The sequence below is a fragment of the Leptidea sinapis genome, chromosome 19 (assembly GCF_905404315.1).
Source record: "Leptidea sinapis chromosome 19, ilLepSina1.1, whole genome shotgun sequence".
Classification (NCBI taxonomy): Eukaryota; Metazoa; Arthropoda; class Insecta; order Lepidoptera; family Pieridae; genus Leptidea; species Leptidea sinapis.
The window spans coordinates 2,941,751-2,961,737 of NC_066283.1; the positions used below are offsets into that span (position 1 = coordinate 2,941,751).

The 19,987-nt window shown below is 34.9% G+C and overlaps 1 protein-coding gene across 2 annotated transcripts in view; it reads left to right on the plus strand.

Moving 5' to 3' along the window:
* The window catches only part of LOC126969902 (myrosinase 1-like), a 58,055-nt gene that overhangs the window by 14,552 nt on the left and 23,516 nt on the right, over window positions 1-19,987 (plus strand). The window contains exons 2-3 of one of the 2 annotated variants that reach the window (XM_050815523.1): window positions 13,868-13,971; window positions 18,077-18,186. In XM_050815523.1, coding sequence (XP_050671480.1) covers window positions 13,886-13,971; window positions 18,077-18,186 — 196 coding nt within the window. In that variant the 5' untranslated portion in view covers window positions 13,868-13,885. The remainder of the gene's footprint in view (window positions 1-13,867; window positions 13,972-18,076; window positions 18,187-19,987) is intronic. The other variant, XM_050815524.1, reaches the window with a different exon arrangement.

Here is a 19,987-nt window from a genome sequence, read left to right on the forward strand (position 1 = left end):
CACCGTATATATACATAATACTATGAAAATAACTAAAGCATACTAGTCGCGCCGTATCTAAGTCAGTTAATTGTCTAATCTTTTTAAGCCCAGCTTGCATGGCAATATATTCATTAAAATCAATGACGAATTCTATACATATAGAATGGCATTGATTAAAATATTCATAAAACGTATCTCGTTGTCATTTGAGATAGATTATTATTGGTAAGAGCGTATAAAAAAATATTGCATACAATTTTGTATTATCGGCCTAAATATTACTATATTTCTCAGATTGCATTCAATAAAGTTGTAGATATTAGAATTATGACGCCATTTAATTAGATTAGATTCAATAAATTTATAGATATGGATTAATGCTATATTTTATATTACTAAGGCTGTTTAGTAATAAATTTTATTGTACGTAACTATATTGTGACGAAAATTTTATGACAAAAGCAAAAAGGAGGTCTGAGCAAAGAGGATGTAAATACTACATGATAAGAGACGGGACTGACTTAGTAAAAATTAAAATTCAGTTTAGTATGAAACGTGCAGTGGTTTGACATAAGTTTAAAAATAGTTTTTTTTTTAATGAAAATAAGGGAAGGGACGGGTAGATCGTTCAGCTGATGGTAATTGGTACGTTACCTTACCCATTACAACGCAGTGCCGCTCAGGATTCTTGAAAAACCCCAAAAAATTCTGAGTGGCTCTACAACTGCGCTCGTAACCTTGAAACATATGATGTTAAGAGTCAGTAATTTCATTAGCTACGGTGCCCTTTAATCCGAAACACAGTAATGCTTACACCTTACTGCTTCACGGCAGAAATAGGCGCCGTAGTGGTACCCATAGTCAAGCCGGCTTTCCTGTGCAAAGGAGCCTCCCACTGGTAATTACAATATAATGGCGATGAATTATAATCCGGCTAAGTTTGAAAGCGAACAGTTGCTTAAGACGTAGTGGATTTCGGCTATCTCTGTTTTTTACAAGATTATAGCCGTCATCTGTCAAACTATCAATAACTGCATGTTTCATTCAATCGCTTTTTTTTTCTGGGTGTGAGGCATAGATTTTAAATCCATTTTGAATAAAAATATTTGAATTTCAATTTGCCTATTAGTTTAGGAAATATGAGCGCATAGTTCATCTGTGATGATGACCACCGCTACCCATTCGACAATCTTTTACAAAACCAGAGAAACTGGACTATCGCGGAGCTTAGATAAATTACTAGATACTATTACTACTTACGACAGCTGTGAACACATCGAAAAAAAAGCGGTGAACTGCTAACCTATATTTTCAGCAGCGCAAGCACACTAAATCGCGAGTGCATGACGTAGCTTGTCACGCACAGTAAAGTAATAAAACTGGCCTGTTTTCATCGGTTGTCTAGCAGCAAGAGGCTCCATTTATACGTATAAATTATCTTAGGTAAGGACACGAAACATCACGTTAGCTTCATAATAAAAAAGTATTGGTGGTCCAATAGGTTTAACCGTTGACTCTCACCACAGAGCTCCCGGTTCGATCCTTACCCGACACGAACTAATATATTTTTCGTTCATATGTTTGTTTATTTTACACTATATAAGATCACCAACGCTCTGGTGGTACAAAAGAGTATATAATAGGTCATCACATGACGTAAGCTCTTTAAATAAAAACATATAAAAAATTGCGTGCGTACACATGTCAGAAGTGAAACCTGCATTGTACATTAACCTCTAAACTGAATATGATGTCCTGGTACATGTTGCTAGGATGACACATGATTTCAACCGCTATGAAAGACATTACTATCACTGCTACCATATTTATGTTCTCCTGGTGTCTATGTAGTAATACGTCGTGCGCATGACATCAGAATATATTAAGGTAAACTCGCGTCATACATAAGACAATCTCTTCTTTAACTATGATCGCCTGGTACCAAAACACTGTGTTATGTTTCCTATTTCATTTTCTCCCACGTTAAATAAATATTATGAATTTATGTGTCTGTCTCTATTAACTATCGCTTTATCGGTTCATCGACTTTCAAATCACAATGATGCAAAGAAGTTTTCACTTCAAAAATATGTAACACAATACAAAATCATTTGTAATTTGAATATATTGTAACGTTGTTTTGCACAGGAAATAGTAAAATTCTTATCAGCAATGTAAAACTGTTTCCAGATAACATTGATGAGATATACGAGATGATACACATTGTAATTAAAATATCATAAAATATAACATTACAATAGAAACGTTAAAATAAATATTAGTAACTTGGTAATTAACACTTTAAAAGAATACAATATAAATAACACATTTACGAACACAATAAAAAACTTTAAATAAAAAGTATATATATTACAAAAATACGTAACTGTTAGTCGCTTAGTTCGCGTTAACTCAGCTATCTTATTTTACGCGATACATTGGGTATGTTCCGATATGCACTGCGACCGCTGTACAGTGTGACATCAATTTAGTATACTGTGATGCCGTTCCTTTATAGCCAGTTATATTGGTAACTATTGAAAACAGAATACAATACCGTATACTGTCAGCCGCATTTTTTGACGCATGCTTCAAATGAGCGTGTTGAAGTTTTCTAGTTCATTAAAAAAAAACTGTTGTTACTGTCAAATTAAGAATATTTGGGAATAAACTGTAGGTATTGTTTATAAAACGTTAGGTACTCGAGTGGTTTTGACTGATCACATGATCAAAGTACTGCGAATACCTTACCTCCAAAACACCAGTGCTCACAGTAGAATATGGCGGCAATTTATGACGTCATGTAGTTCATAATGGACCGAATTTTTCTACAGTAATAGCACTGTGTAGTGCTCGCAGTGCATATCGGAACATACCCATTGTAACAATTAGCCTTAAAGCCGAAAAAAATAATAGTGAATTGACGATGTATGAATGACGTCACGGTTCAGCCTGGTCACTTACTGAGAAAAAAAACAAACCAGCAATTTGGCTACGCATTCACATTGCGATATCATTAACATTATTGTGTTACTTAAAGAGTAATTATTTAAATTATCATCATAATATAATTAATTATAATCCTTATAAAAGACTCGCATTTTTCACACGCACGAAAAAGGAAGGTTTAACTCGTGGCTATATAATAACGTCATGCGATGTATGTACATGTTATGCACATAAGAGGTTTTAATAGAAACTGTCATAACCATAATGTTAACACCAGGAACAAACATAAACTTGTTATGCCCACTGGCGATGCATATGCTTTTACAACATGATTTCAGAAAAGCATAGGACATGTTATAAATTACTTCAGAGTGGGAATGGAGCGACCGCCGTGAGGCTTTTTAAATTATAAATTAGATTTGATTTTCTGATTTATTTGATAACCTTATTAATGTGTGGCTTTTCCATAAATGCTCTCAGTTATACTTAGATATCATATTAAATACTCTCTATATAAATATTATGCAGCGAAAGAGATTCTTTTTGCTTGTTTGGAATGAACAGACAAAATTGAAAAGATCTTTTTTATATGAAAGCCAAAAGACTTACATAGTTAGTAGGAAGATTTTTGACCTCCATTACCTTTATTACTACTCTTTTCGATACAAAGCTATAATAAAACTGTTGCACATTTAACACCTAGAAATAGACGAAATTTTTTTTTATTATTTCCAAAGCGGATGGTCAGCGTTCGGGAAAAAAAGAAAAATGTCCGTGAAATCCTCTTCTCGTCCCAAATACCGCAGTGTCTGAAGATGATTCAGTGTGTGTTGCCAGTGATCACTTACGTTACGCAGACGTGGTCGCTAACTATGTGAATACGTTGGATGAGGGCAGTGCAGGACCGATCGTCGTGAAAATCTTTGAAGGAGGCCTTTGTCCAGCAGTGGACGGCTTCCGGCTGATGATGATGATATTAATATAAGAGGGGTGTGGGTGGGGGAACTGGATATGGAAAGGAGCGAGAGGAAATAGGAGCTGCTCCAATATAATTCTGAACGCATTGTAATACTAAACACGCAGGGCACTGTAATGCTTTTGCGCATACTCGACCCATAGACTGCTCGTATAAAATGAGGTGCAGCATGCTTTGTAGAGTGTAATTTTTATTTTGTAAGAAAATCTCTTCTTCAGCTATGATCGCCTGGTACCATAACACTGTAAAATGCTTCCTATATCATTTCCAAACATTACATTAGGCATGTCGACTGATTTTGGATTCCTTATCTATAGCCTAGGTCCTAAAGAATCATTTAGTGTAATTTTTACTGGTACGGTACAGGGAGAAAATCAAATAAAGATCTATTACCTGGATCTATCACCTCCTCAATGCCGATGATAGATCTCTCATTAGCTTTTAGAAATTAAAAGCGATTTATTTTCTCAAAATTGATTCCTTTAGAATTCTTTTTGATGTCATATTTTCTAATATTACTACCGCTTCGGTTACAAATGGCACTCTGGAGAGAGAAGAAGCGGCGCAACTCAGCATTCTTTTTTGCCCTAAAAATATACAATATTGTACAGTCATTGCTATTGCTATAAAATAATTATAATCTAGTGTCGGGCAATCTGATCACTTAGATATTCAACTGTGGAGTAGTAGGATTGACGACGGAGCCATTTTATAATTAAACATTTAAATTCATTTATAGAAAATGCCTGAATAGTGGCTGGGAGTTTATTATAAAAGTGTAAATACTCTTAAATCTATTATGTATCATATTCTTTTGTTTCAAATCAAGAGCTCATTTAATCTAATAGGGCATCAACCTCGACAAGAGAGCTCAAAATACGCGCAAAATTTTTCTCTTAAAGTTGTCTCAAAAATCTCTTAAGACCTCATGACTCCATCGTATGTAATGCAAGGACAAAAGTCATAAAAAACAGTTTTTCTAGAATCAAAAGGTCACAAAAGTTACAAAATGCGTCGTAATTTACTAAAATTATGACGCAAACATGATATTTTATGATACTTTTGAGATAAATTAACACCAAAATGAAGTTGCATATGATTTGCAAGCTTATTATCTCTCGAGGTGAAACCCATATGATTTTTTGATGAATGATTTAAATATATGCTGCTTGTAAAGTATTTGTTTGTTTTTATGTTTCATATCTGGATATCACCCTACTGTTAAATTTTGTTTTCTTTTTACTAAAATCATATATTTTTCGTCAAGAAGGCTTAAATAAGACTTTTTAATCGTCTTTTATATATTTAAACTAGCCGTTCCATGCCGTAGCTATAAACAATCTAGGATAAATTTTGCATCGAATGGTGGTAGTTTCATGTCGATACGATCAGTGGTTTAGGCGCGATTGAGCCTCAAAGACCATTTTCATTATATATATATTCATAAATATTATTCAAAATAGGATTTATAATCACTTATTGAACGTCAAAATCTACGACCCATTCAAAAGAGACTGGCTCAGACCTGAGAAGAATGTGCGCAAGAAACTCAGCGGGCTTTTTTTTTATATAAAATATAATTAATTAATTACAATGTAATATCGTACAATAAACATTTATAATTAAAGAGCCTGAGGGTGTTCGCTTTAATCCCAGTCCGTGGTGTCATTAAGAAAATCGTATATGCTATAATAACCTTTCCCACACAAACGTTTTTTAACAATTCTTTTAAATTTCGTAACACATTTGTTTTGTACATTTTCTGGGATCATATTGTAGAAGCATATACATCGCCCAACAAAAGACTAATATATAAAATTAAAATATATATACTATATATATATAACAAAATATATATATATATATATTTTAATTTTTTCGACATTTCTTTTTAAATTTGTTTGATTATGAGTCAGTCATTAAAAAATATATACAATATCAAATTTTCACCCATCTACGATCAACAGTTACTTTTGTATCGCGATTTTAATATCGACAATACAACGTTTGCTGGGTCAGCTAGTACTATATATATATATATATATATATATATATATAATACTTTTCTCGCTAGTCGAGGTGAAAAGTTGTATGTTTCACACGAGAGCAAATTTTTTTTGTCTCGTGCCTTTAAATCACTCACTACCTCAGTAGTCTATACTTCGCCAATTCGTAATTTAAAGTCAGCACTCGCAGCAAAAAATAACTTTGCTCACTTGTTGAACAAATAACTATTTTTTCTGACATGCCGGAAAAACCTCGGTGGTTTTTTGCCTGTTATATATATATTAATAAATCATAATTCTATTTTTCATAATAAAAAAAAAATAAGACTACCACCGACTCGTAAGCCTGCTTTTAGTGATTATAATCCACTAATAACTCAGGTGTTGAATTTTTATTGCTATTTTAAAATAATAATATTATGTACTATAAATATTATAATTAATACTTATAAATAACATTTGCGTTAAGTACAGGTGAAAACAATTAAAAACTAAATAACAATTAAAATAAACTAACATAATTAACAGGTAAACCAAGATCTGGTACGTACCTCTGTCAAAGGATAAGTTTGGCCATACAAAGAGGTAACGTTGTCAGCTTCGTGGGAACCTGCCGACAGCGTTCGTAATGATATTCACTATTGTAATTAATTAATTTTATTAGATTATTTAAGTTTTATTTTATTATTTTTTATATAAACAGTGTTATTAAGTCATGTGTAAATAATTTGACATGAAATTTAAAAAATAGTCAAAAAAATTAACTTATATAAAAAGTTATCTTACACAATGACTTAATGACATAGTATGCAAAAAGAGTTATTAATGATGTCATTACACGCTGGCAGAAAACAGTTCTATCCCTTATGTACTCATTTAAATTGAAGACCAAAGAGAATTTAATTCTCTGTAATAAGAGACGGAACTACCTAAGTAAAAATTTAAATTAAGTTTAGTATGAAACGTGCAGTCATTTGACATAAGTTTAAAATAGTAGTAATTACAGTATCGCGATTGGCCACGAAGTATAATAATCCGGCTAAGTTTGAAAGCGAACAGTTCCTTATATCGTAGTTAGTGGATTTCGGCTATCTACTTTGTTTACAAGAATACAGCCGTCATCAGTCAATCTGTCAAAGACTGCACGTCTCATACAATCGAGTGAATGACTTCGTTCTTAGAGAGTTTCGCTAGCCTTCTGAAGACTTTTAAATCGAATTAAGGAAGATTTGGAAAGTCATTGTAAAACCTCAAATAGTCAGCCATGCACCACTGTATATTTTTACTTGCATCTCGTATTTAAAGGAAGTAATAAGAATCTCGTTTTAAGAACTCTTATACTTTAAGGATCACTTTGCGGGCCGTACGTCCGTCCATCTGTCTGTCTGTCAAGACCTTTTACCTAGGGAACGCGTGGAGGTATCGAGTTGAAATTAAAACGATATACTCAAGTCTACAGTATCTTGAAGCTGTTAAAAAAACAATGCGTGCGTACAAAGTACACATGTCAGAAGTGAAACCTGCATGGTGCATGAACCTCTAAAGTGCATGTAAATTCCTGGTACGTGTTGCTAGGAGGACAAATAATTTAAACCGCTATGAAAGACATTCCTACCACCACTAATATATATAATAATATGTTCTCCTGGTGTCTATGTAGTAATACGTCGTGCGCTTGGAGTCAGAATATATTAAGGTTTACTCGCGCCATACTTAAGACAATCTCTTCTTTATCTATGATCGCCTGGTACCAAAACATCGTATTATGCTGCCTATCTCATTATCTCCCGTGTTAAATATTATTAATTGATGTGACAGCTCTTTTTACTGTTGCTTTTTCGTTTCATCGACTTTCAAATCACAACGATGATAAAGAAGGTTTCACTTCAATAGTAGGCATATTTCTGTCTCATTCTTTGCCGGCTTCATCCTACACATTTTGTATTTGTGTCTCTTACATGTCGTTTTTTCCGTTGCCTCCGGTTTGAAATCATAACGACTCTAAAGAAGTTTCACTTCAATATAAGCGAAAGAAAAAATGTTAGACCGCTTATGGCGCAAAAACTTATATTACATCTGTAACTAAAATATATAGGTACATTATACAAAAATGTGGTGGGCGAGTCCTACTCCCACTTGTTTGGTTTTTTAAAACTATTATTATTTTTATAATAATAAAAATGATCATTTTATTTAACAGCTACTTGTGGCTACAAGGTCCATAACATAATTACCTTATAGTCATATACACATACATAATATATTTTATTATAACTTAAAATCTACGTCACATTTTCGCGGCGATGTAAGCCGCGGGTTCGGTAGCTTTCGGCGGTCGGCGATGTCCGCAATACGTCACATCTTCACGTCCTGGAAGGTCGATATAATATGTTCTGTCGGGACGCAAACAACAAAACAGATAAAGTCTACTGCGTGACGCGTCACCAACTTTTTGACCCCCAACCAGAACCTTGTCTTCTCAACCAAGTACTGAACAATTCTTAGGCCTTGGTGGTGCAGTGAAAGCGAGAGACGTAGATATACGTCGCTTGGATTACGGTACGCAGGAGCTGGTTTTGTCTTATCGGTGCTGTGCCACATCGATTACGACCAGGAGGCCTCCTCTTTTTCTGGTCCACTTTAATGAAGCCATCCTTGTGGGTCTGGCCCTTAGACGCAGTTCTACAGAAAGAAAGAAAGAAAACCTGTTTATCTACGTCATTATACATTCTGATAATAGTTCTTAAATTTATACTAATCTAATGACGCCAATGGGCCCTCAACTCAGCATAGTTGTGGTTCCGAAGGAATCCACAACGCTGGTCTTCCGTGGAAACCCAGAGAGCGCTACTAACGCATAGTCCTGCCACACAAAGGTGTACAAACTATTTATTATCTATGAGCACAAAGCTCAAAAAATAGTTAAATACAAGCAGGATCGTTGTGGGCGTGCCCGCTTCCACTTTCTGTCCTCAGCACTGTCCGCTCTTTAGGTTGCTGGCGGATGGCAACAGCATAGTCACGTTGAGGCGTTGACGTACCGATATCAGGCGACACCTCCGAGAGGGGAGGAGGTGAGGGACGGCCGGCAGGTACATTACTGCTTACACGTACGGGGACAGCGACCGGTATCGAGTCTAATTTCGCTGATTCAAAACTCGCTGGCGAAGCAATGCATGCCCCACGCAACACGCAGTTGATGTTATTGGCCTCTGTTGACCTACTAACAACTATATTATTGCGCAACGTCGCAGCTTCAGCTTGCAGGTCCCTTATGGTGTTTTGAGATGCCTTTAATTTCAACACTACATCTGCCAGGCTTGCCTTGAGGTTCGTGATGTCCTTCAGCAACCTGGTGACGTCGACATGTAAGAAGGTGACGTCGATCGTCAGGATCAGTTACATTCAGGAGAGTTATGACTTCCTAAAGACTTCTCTCTCCCCTTTCATCTCTCCTGCGGAACGGCATCTGGTCTCTTTTCATCAAAACCTCGTACAGGAGCATCTTGCTGTTGATGATCTCTTCACTCGTGAAATTTGAGGCACATATCGGGATTATACTGATCTATAAATTGCGTGCTGAAGGAATGCCAGCAAATCATTGTCTATTGTGTTTTATGGCAATAGCTATTGAGTTTTTCGGAACTCATAGTCATAATAGCGTGCAGCGGCAGTTGCCGCGCAGATCGCGAATATAAATTATTAAATTCGTAAGTTCGTAAGTTCAGTGAGCATGTACGTTACCGGAACTGAACTCTGTGTGCATACAATAGACCAGTTTATACATATATATTGTGTGACGAGACTTGTCTTAATAACTTTCTGGCTGACATGCCGTTTATACATACGATCTGTTTTATACACTACTAGCTGACTCAACAGACGTTGTTCTGTTCTGATAAAAAAAAAAAACGCTGTTTTATAGGAATTCGCCAATAATATTTCAAAACATCAAGAATTATTTCGTAAAAAATGCTCCCTGTTGTTATAATGAAATTGTTTCACAGCAGAACTGTCAAACCGTGCGTCCCATTATTCTCTCATAGAAAATATGTCCATACAAAACAAATATTGAAAATAAAAATAATTATGGATCCCAATTCGAAATAAAAACTATCCTATCTCTCAAGTTGGACCAAATTGGACTCCATGAAGTAATCACCATTAAAATCCGTTCATAAGTTTAGGAGTCCATCGCGGACAAACAACGTGTCACGTAATTTCTATATATATTAAGATGTTAAAAAACCTGTTCGATAATCGACACGAATGAATGATTGAATACCGAGCATTCAACGTCATATTGCCACCGCTAAAAATAAAATAAGAAATAAAACCCCTTATTTTAAAAGCCAAAGATAAAATGAACATTTCATATTAAATGTTTTCAAAAATCTTGAGATTCCCTGACTTATTTATTCTACCAGTGAACTAAGGCCCCAGACCATCGCCCTGACCTCGGTGTCCTTTATTTTTATGTGATTTTAATTGTTTGATGTTTGTTATTTTATTTCATTTTTTTGATATTAATATTTTTTTTTATGAAATTAAGTGTATGACGAAACTTTATATTAATTATTTTATACTTTATTTGTTTCTTTACCTTTACTTTTAGGGATTTTTTATATTTTTAGTAATATAAACACAATAATTATATATATATATAAAAAATATATAAAAATATATACATATATAAATTTTTAAGGCCATTGCTAATCAATGTTATGAGTTTAATAAACGTTTTGATTTCAATTTAATTTCATTTAATTTTCAGACGTGCAGGATGTTCATCTGATGGTAATTGATACGTGCTGCATTACAATGCAGTGCCGCTCAAGATTCTTGATAAACCCAAAATTTCTGAGCGGCACTACAACTGCGCTCGTCACCTTGTGACATAATTTTTTGGTCTCATTTGCCCAGTAATTTGTAAAGTAATGCTTACACATTACTGCTTCACGGCAGAAATAGGCACCGTGGTGGCTTTTTTTATTAAAATACGGACGAGACTATCAGGACGTTCAGATGATAGTAATTGATACGCCCTGCCTATGAAAATTCTGTGCCGCTCAGGATTCTTGAAAAGCCCAAAAATTCTGAGCGGCACTACAATTGCGCTCGGCATCTTGAGACATAAGATGTGAAGTCTCATTTTCCCAGTAATTTGACTAGCTACGGCGCCCTTCAGACCGAAAGAAAGTAATGTTTACATATTACTGCTCCACGGCAGAAATAGGCGCCGTTGTGGTACCCATAATCTAGCCGGCATCCTGTGCAAAGGTGTCTCACATGGGTGGAAGTGTGGAATGGTTACGAAGCAAATGAGCTACGAAAGTTTGAGTCCGACCAGCGGTGAGTATTGACCAGTAACGTAAAAGAGTGTAATACATAGTTTCTCAACCTTATTTTTCTCACCACCCACTTTGAGAAAAAAAAAATTTCTAGAGGATTTTCGTGTATTTTTTTGCCTTTTTAGACTATATGCCCCCTAATTTTCTCTGGGTACTGCCCCCCCGGAAGTCTCAAACGCCCACAAGGGGGCGTTATCGCCCACGTCGAGAACCTAGGGTGTAATAGAACGAGAAAAGTTTAAATACGCTATATAGATCTCACACTAATATTTACTACTTAATTAAGGTTGTAAATAACATAGTTCAGGGATATTACATCAACCTTATTTGCATAACACATCCTGTACTTTTTCATACTAACAATACAATGTAGTATTATTAGCCACATTTTTATTAAAATCAGCAAAACATGTAAAATTAACTTTTAACGTAGACAGAGCTGTACATAACCCTAATTGCTTGCCGTGAATACTTTATAAGAGACTGCTTGATAATTATAATTGTTTGCTCTTAGCGGCACTTGAGTTTCAAAGCGCCACTATATTAATTAGCTTAACGGTATGTTTCACTTGTCAACACTCACCGCTGCTCGCACTCAAACGTTCGTAGCTCATTTTTTTCGTAACCATTCCACACTTCCACCAGTAGGTTCCGTTGCACAGGATGCCGACTAAATTATGGGTAAGAAACGGCGCCTATTTCGGTCGTGAAGCAGTAATGTGTAAGCATTACTGTGTTTCGGTCTGAAGGGCGCGCAAGCTAGTGAAATTACTGGGCGAATGAGACTTAACATATTATTGTTTCAAGGTGACGAGCGTAGTTGTAGCGTCGTTCAGAAATTTCGGGTTTTTCAATAATCTAGAGCGGCACTGCATTGTACACTGCAAGAAAACAAAAACCTGTGTGCAATGGTTTTGATGAAACCTTAGATCTGGTAGTAAAATTAAAATCCCAGCTATATGAAGGTGAGGAAGTTATAAACTCTCATAAAACATCAGATGAAGGTTCCAAGGCTTCTCAAACACCTATTTAATGAGTTGGTCGGAAGAGCCCCAGATTTAGTCTCACCAGACCAAATACCCAATTATAAATCAACTAATGTTAGTGTGGGCACTGTGGCTTTCCACCCAGCTCATTTATGTAAAAATAAATTTAAGAAGTAAGTTAGATTACCAAAATTCATTTGAAAAAACAATAACATTGTAAACAAAAACAAAGTTTCATGTGCAAAATTTTCTAAACTATGCCGGGAAAGAAATCAGCAGAAATTACAAACTGAAGAACTCTGTATAGATTTGGAAAATATTAGAAGAGATTATAAGGAAAGTGTGAGCTCTCTTCAGTCTGAGCTATAAACATTACAAAAAAATCTGGATCATGTGTCTCAACTATATGAGATTTCTCAAAAAGACATAGCAGAACGCATAACAGCTATGGATGAATTGATTAAGTTAAGCACCTATAACACAGAGTGTTTTAATTCATCACTAAACTGTCAGTTTTCTCCGGGCCCTTCGAGCAAAAAAAGTGACATAAAATTAATTTCTCAGTCTGTCGGAATTCACACTTCTCCTGGTATTGAAAATCAACATCCACAAATACTTTCTTCCCATAAGAAACATATAAAGATCTACAGTGATGATCTGGGAAGAAATTTGGGGTTGATTTTTCATAAAATAAGTAACGGGCAGTTAGTAACAAATATTTTCATGCCAGGGGCAACTTATTATCAAATTATTAAACAAATTACTAGTGATACTCACTGCTCTAATACTTCTATTGTTGTAATGATTGGGAGAAGAGGTAATTTAAATAAAAAAAAAAATTACGAAAAGTGTACAGTGACTTTATAAATAAATACTTAAAAATAATTAAATAATACTTATAAATAATAATACCTCAATTCCTTAATAACTTTATAAATAAAGACTTACTTAAATACCTTAAAAATAGAAAATCTTATAATATTCACATCCATATATGCCTGATTTGCCACAGGAAAACAAAATAAGATATAATTTGAACAATATGTTAACCCTATAGTCTCATTCTAATTATTCAACATGTAATGATAATAAATTATCTAGTAAAATACAGATAATATACATAAATAATTTAATTAATTATAAAATACGTAATATATTGACATCTGATAGGTTACACCTATCTAATTACTATAAAAGACAAATAGGAAAATCGCTATCATATTATTTATTTTATAACACGGCCAACTATTTGCAATTCCGTCTCCTGCTTCTTATGAGCAGGTTAGTTGTAAGTTGATAAGCACTGCTTCTTTTGAGCAGTGTGATAACTTTTTGGACTCCGCTTCTATTGAGCAGAGTATTAATTTAATGACCACTGCTTCTATTGAGCAGTGTAATTTAAGTAAAGATTTGGAATATTTTCCAAAAAATTAAACATTAAGACAATAGGGGACTCCTCTAGCAGTGTAAAAACAAGTAATTTAACATGTACTAGAATAAGTAATAATTGTAAAATTGCAAACCTGATGCACCAAAACATGCAAGGATTATTTGGTAAAGAACTTGAACTGGAGTTATTTATGGATCAAAAAGATATACATATTTTATGTTCAACAGAGCACTGGCTCAGAAGATATGAGCTCATCTTTAACTTCAGTGTTCATCAGGTGGCAAGTGCGTTTTGCAGAGAAAAGGCTACACATGGTGGTTCTCTTATACTTGTAAGTAAATTATTTAAATTCAAAGAACGTGAAGATATTGTAGGCCTCTCTGTTGAACGTACCTTTGAAATAGCCTGTGCAGAGCTCAATCACACCATTGTTGTTAGTATATACAGACCCCCAGATGCAGTATATGAATTATTTGAAAGTGTATTGGAGGAGGTTTTATTAAAATTATGTAAGTTGAAGAAGTATATCACAATATGTGGTGATTTTAATGCGACTGATCTGAGAAGAATGGGCGCAAGAAACTCAGGCGGTTTTTTTTAAATAAAAATATGGATTACTATGTAATATCGTACAATAAACATTTAGAATTAAAGAGCCTGAGGGTGTCCGCTTCATTCCCAGTCTATGCTATCGTTAAGAAAATCGTTAATGTTGAAATAACCTTTTCCACACAATCATTTTTTTAACAATCCTATTACTATTATAAATGTGAAAGTTTTTATGTCTGGATGTATGTTTGAACTTCTTTAACGCAAAAACTACTGATTGGATTTTGATTAAGCTTTACAATAATATAGCTTACACGCCAGAATAACACATAGGCTATTTATTAATTATAAAACTATCGCGTGAATTATACTTTATATGGCAAAACAACGTTTGCCGGGTCAGCTAGTTCTTTTATGTTTCGTAACACGTTTGTTTTGGGATCATATTGCAAAAGTATAATAAACGCCCAATAAAACACTTACTAACTCGACTTAATCGAGTAGTAGGCATAAAAAGTTTATGTTTGTTCCTCGTGTTAACATTATGATTGTCACAGTTTCTAGCAAATTCTTCAATGTGCTTATGAACATATAGAACATTATCATGAATATATTGAGAAGCAACAGTCAAAAATTTTTTTTTTTTAAATTTTCCCCTTCTTTATGATTTAATTCAGTTCATTTAGTAAAAAAGTTTTCCTTCCTTCCTTGTGCGCTGTTTCCGGGACGATACGACATTGGTTCCTTCAAAAAAAGCGCGTACACCTTCCTTAAAGGCCGGCAACGCTCTTGTGATTCCTCTGGTGTTGCAAGAGAATGTGGGCGGCGGTGATCACTTAACACCAGGTGACCCGTACGCTCTATTGTCCTCCTATTCCATAAAAAAACATACATTTATAAACTCATCTCATCTAATTTTTATAATGCCGTATTAGGATATTTTATAACAATCAAAGAAAACAAATACATAACGTACTACAGTTCGCTTCAGAAGTCTGTTTATATTGTATATTAAAATATTAAAAATAAAAAAGCGGCCAACTGTGAGTCGGACTTGCCCATGATGAATCCGTAGTAGCTAGTAACATAATATAAAAGGTCTTGTAGTTCGTTGTAACGATTTATGATATCGTATTTAAAAAAAAACATATGAGATCTCGTTCAAAGTTTTTGGTGGAACTTTGCTTTGTAATGTACATCTAATATTTATCTTAAGTTCTATCACTCTCTTATTTTACAACTTAGAGGGGGGGATACACATTTTACCACTTTGGAAGTGCTTCTAGCGCACACTATTCAGTTTACAAAAAAAAATATATTAGAAACTTCAATATTTATTTTGAAGACCTATCCATAAATGTGAATACACGTATGGGTTTGATGAAAAAAAAAATTTGAATTTTATTTCTACGTTTGGGGAACCCCTAAAATTTATTGTTTTTTTTTTCTATTTTTGAAATCCTAATGCGGTTCACAGACCACATCTACTTACCAAGTTTCAACAGTATAGTTCTTATAGTTTCGGAAAAAAGTGGCTGTGACAGACAGACAGACATTACGAATCAATATGGGCTCCGTTTTTTGGCATTTGGCTACGGAACCCTAAAAATGACGTTTTTTAACCGACTGTTTTTTCTTCTGGCGAAGAAGGGTTATGGCTTTCGAAAGTATTTATGTATGTATAATTATATATCTGGCACGCTCTGTTGTATGGAAGGCTTGATAGATTTAGTTTCAAAGTTGTCATTAAATCCTATTAATTGTGAAAGTGACATTGGATACCTCCACGCGGTGAAGGCGGTATCAGTTTTTTCTGGCTAAAACTCATTCACTAATAAAACTGAAGCTGAGAAACAGAGTCACAAACACTGGTTTGTATGAAAGAAAGAAGAAAAAAAAAGATTTTTTATTTTGAAACGTATAAGTAGTAGACACAAATAAAAAAATATAATATAAACTTATGATAGAGATAAACATGCAAAAAACAAAACGACTGAATCATTAATGTTAAGAACAAATATGATATACATTTATTCAAACAAAACAAATCTTATAACTATATTCACAAATCTTATAACTATATTCACAATACTATGACTACATAAAATTAAAACTATCATTACGCGGAAGCGTACCAAGAATACTGGCAGAATTTTCGCGTTGGCTGGTCCGTTGACCGAGATAGCTGCCAACGCTTGGGTTTCCTGTAGCCTTATTGAGGCGCGAAGATAGTATTTAGAACATTCTCCGCGCCTCTGGGCCCCACGGGCCAAGTTTCTCGACACCAAACGGCACAAATATGTATGACTCACTGACACATATTTGCCACGCTTGCCGTATTCGGCAGTCGAAGCAGCAGCCCCATCACCAACTGACGTAACTTGGACATGAGAAGGACCCAGAGTGTCGACGCAAGTCGCGTCTCCAACCAGCGCCTTCCCCGTGCCCAAGCCACCAGCGTCATTCCATCAGGACGCTTGCTATCGCGGCGGGTAATACCATTTGCTCTCAAACAGCTGGTATATTAAGAGCGGCAAATTCCCTGCGGATGACTTCTTTAATGCTGGCGTGACGACTGACACGGCCTGCGGATTTTAGGCAGGATTACCCGAAAAATTAATTCTACTATATACGATTTAAAAAATGGTCCCAACTCAGCATGTTTGCTGGTTTGAAAACCAACGCTGGTCTTCCATTGGGCCATTTGGTGAATATTTTACTACGCTAAATACTTAGCTTACGCTAAATAGCTAATATTTAGATAAAAATAAAGCAAAACTATTTATTGGTAGAAAACTAAAAGTAGCGTGGAATAAAGACTAACCCCCTTGTTCATAATAGTCTGCTAAATTAAAGCATTGCTAATTCTCACTCTGTCTTCTTCTATTGACCTAAGTCAGAATGAGAAAAAACACTCCTAAGCGGCTGTTTAAAGTTAGCGGACCATTATGAATAAGGGGGTAAATCTTATAAACTTACTTATTATGTTAACTAATTTAAATCTGATTTACATAACAATGGGCAATGAATTACAAATTTACGTTAGTACTTGTATACTCAGTGGCCGCATGTAAATAATAGGTACCTAATATTTGACTCGTTATGTATTTATATTCCACAGCTCTTAAATTGGTTTAAATTATAGATAAAAATATGATTTTATTTAATGGAAAAGGAGGACAAACGAGCGTACGGGTTACCTGGGGTTAAGTGATCACCGCCGCCCACATTATCTTGCAACACCAGAGGAATCACAGGAGCGTTGCCGGCCTTTAAGTCCCGGAAACACCGCACAAGGAGCTTCTTTCCACAGCTTTGTATTACGTGGAAGAAAGCTCCTTGAAAACCGCACTGTGGAGGACCGCCACACACCCAGATGGTAGTGATGGTATCCTAACTTGTGGCGTGTCGTGCGAAAGTGGAATTCGGTGGTAAGAATCAGGTTAAACAGCTCTTCGGAACACTCCCCGTGATAAATACGGTAGAAGATACACAATGAAGCGACATCTCTACGCAACGCCAAGTGATCCAGCCGTTCACAAACGCAAACACGCGGTCAAATGACTGATCTGACTGCCAAAAGGGGATGAACATTTTAAAGGCCTGAATTTTAAGCAATCAACACAGTATAACACCATTATTGTATTCGGACAGATGCTAGTCAGTATAAGATATGTATGTATATATGTGTGTGTGTGTGTGTGTGTGTGTGTGCGTGTGTGTAAGTACTTAGATAGATATATGTATGCTTAATTATTTTTGCTTATAGAAAATAATATTTTTCAATTTTGTTTTATGTTTTATTGTACTATATCGTCATGTATAAACTTTTTTTCTTTCTTTCTTTCTTCTCTAATGTGTTATAATTAAAAGTCTCTACATTTCAGTGCATTCTTCTCAACGCTTATTTCTGCAACATCTCGAAATTTCCCAGCTGATTTCAAGTTCGGAACTTCAACAGCTGCATACCAAATAGAAGGCGCGTGGAATCTTGATGGTAAATTCAAAACAGATTTTTTTTTAAATTAAATCTTTATATTTTTTTATGAAATTAAGGGACGAGACAAGCACGACGTCAATTTATGGTAATAATACGCCATGCCCAGTACAATACAGTGCCGCTCAGGATTCTTGAAAAACACAATAATTCTGAGTGTCAATACCATAGTGCTCGTTGCCTCGAGACATAAGATTAAGTCTCATTTGCCAGTAATTTCACTAGCTACTGCGCCCTTCAGACCGAAATACATTAATACTAACACATTACTGCTTCACGGCAGAAATAGGCGCCGTTGTCGTACCCATAATAATAAGGAGCCTCCCACTGGTGAATAATTGTATGTTAATAAATAGATAATAATTGCCGTAAACAGGATACTATTTATATTAAGCTTAGTCTCATAGCACTAACTTCAAATACACAAAATGAGAGTCAAAAGCATTTATTTAAAGGCCGGCTACGCTCTTGTGATTCCTCTGGTGTTGCAAGAGAGTGTGGGCGGCGGTGATCACTTAACACCAGGTGACCCGTACGCTCGTTTGTCCTCCTATTCCATAAAAAAAAAATCATATAGTATATAACGATTATCCCATAAAAGGCATTTATTTTCTCAAAATTGATTCCTTTAGAATTACTTTTGATGTCATTTCTTATAACTACTACATACTACTACCGCTTGGGAAACAAATGGCGCTCTGAGAGAGAAGAAGCGGCGCAAGACACTCTCCCAGCATTCTTTTTTTGCGCTCTTTTCAATAAAAATATACAATATTGTACGGTCGTTTCTATCGCTATAAAATAATCACAATCTAGTCCCAGGCTGTCTGATCATTTAGATATTCAGCAGTGGAGTAATAGGATTTACGACAGAGCCATTTTTTTATAAAACATTTAAATATATTTATAGATAATGCCTGAACAGTGGCTGGGACTTTATTATAGAAGTGTATACATTTACCCTTTAAGCTATTATGTACCTTATGAAGCCTACTAGAATTAGTTACAAGCAATCCCTTATTTCTAGTGTTATAATAATGAAAATCACTATTAAGAGCAAAAAGGTGACGATTTTTGTGAACGTATATTAAATTTTCATAAATGTACTGACAATGAACAGTCATAATATTAGCCTGTTTTCCGAAGTCATGGTAAATTATTTAATTTGAATTCGAAAAACAATTTTGATACATATGAATTAATGTACAAATAATATATGACAACTATTATGCGGTACTTATCCTAGAAAACCGATTTAAATTTATTTTGTCTGTCTGATCGTACAAGCAAATTTCTAAAACGGCTTGACCTATTTTGACGGAACTTTCACTGGCAGACATGTTATTCAAAGTTAGTTGGATTTAACATAAACACCCATGTAAAGAAGTTGGTAAGTTTCATAGGCTTTTATGTAAAGAAGTTGGTAAGTTTCATAGGCTTTTATGTAAAAGGCATTAATTATTTTCTCAAAATTGATTCCTTTAGAATTCTTTTTGATATCATTTCTAATAACTACTAGATACTACTACCGCTTCGGAAACAAATGGCGCTCTGAGTGAGAAGAAGCGGCGCAAGAAACTCTCCCAGCATTCTTTTTTTGCGCTCTTTTCAATAAAAATATAGAATATTGTACAGTCATTTCTATCGCTATAAAATAATCACAATCTAGTCCCAGGCTGTCCGATCATTTAGATATTCAGCAGTGGAGTAATAGGATTTACGACAGAGCCATTTTTTTACAAAACATTTAAATTTATTGATGTACATGTGTATAGAACATCATTGGGTTTTATAGCTGATG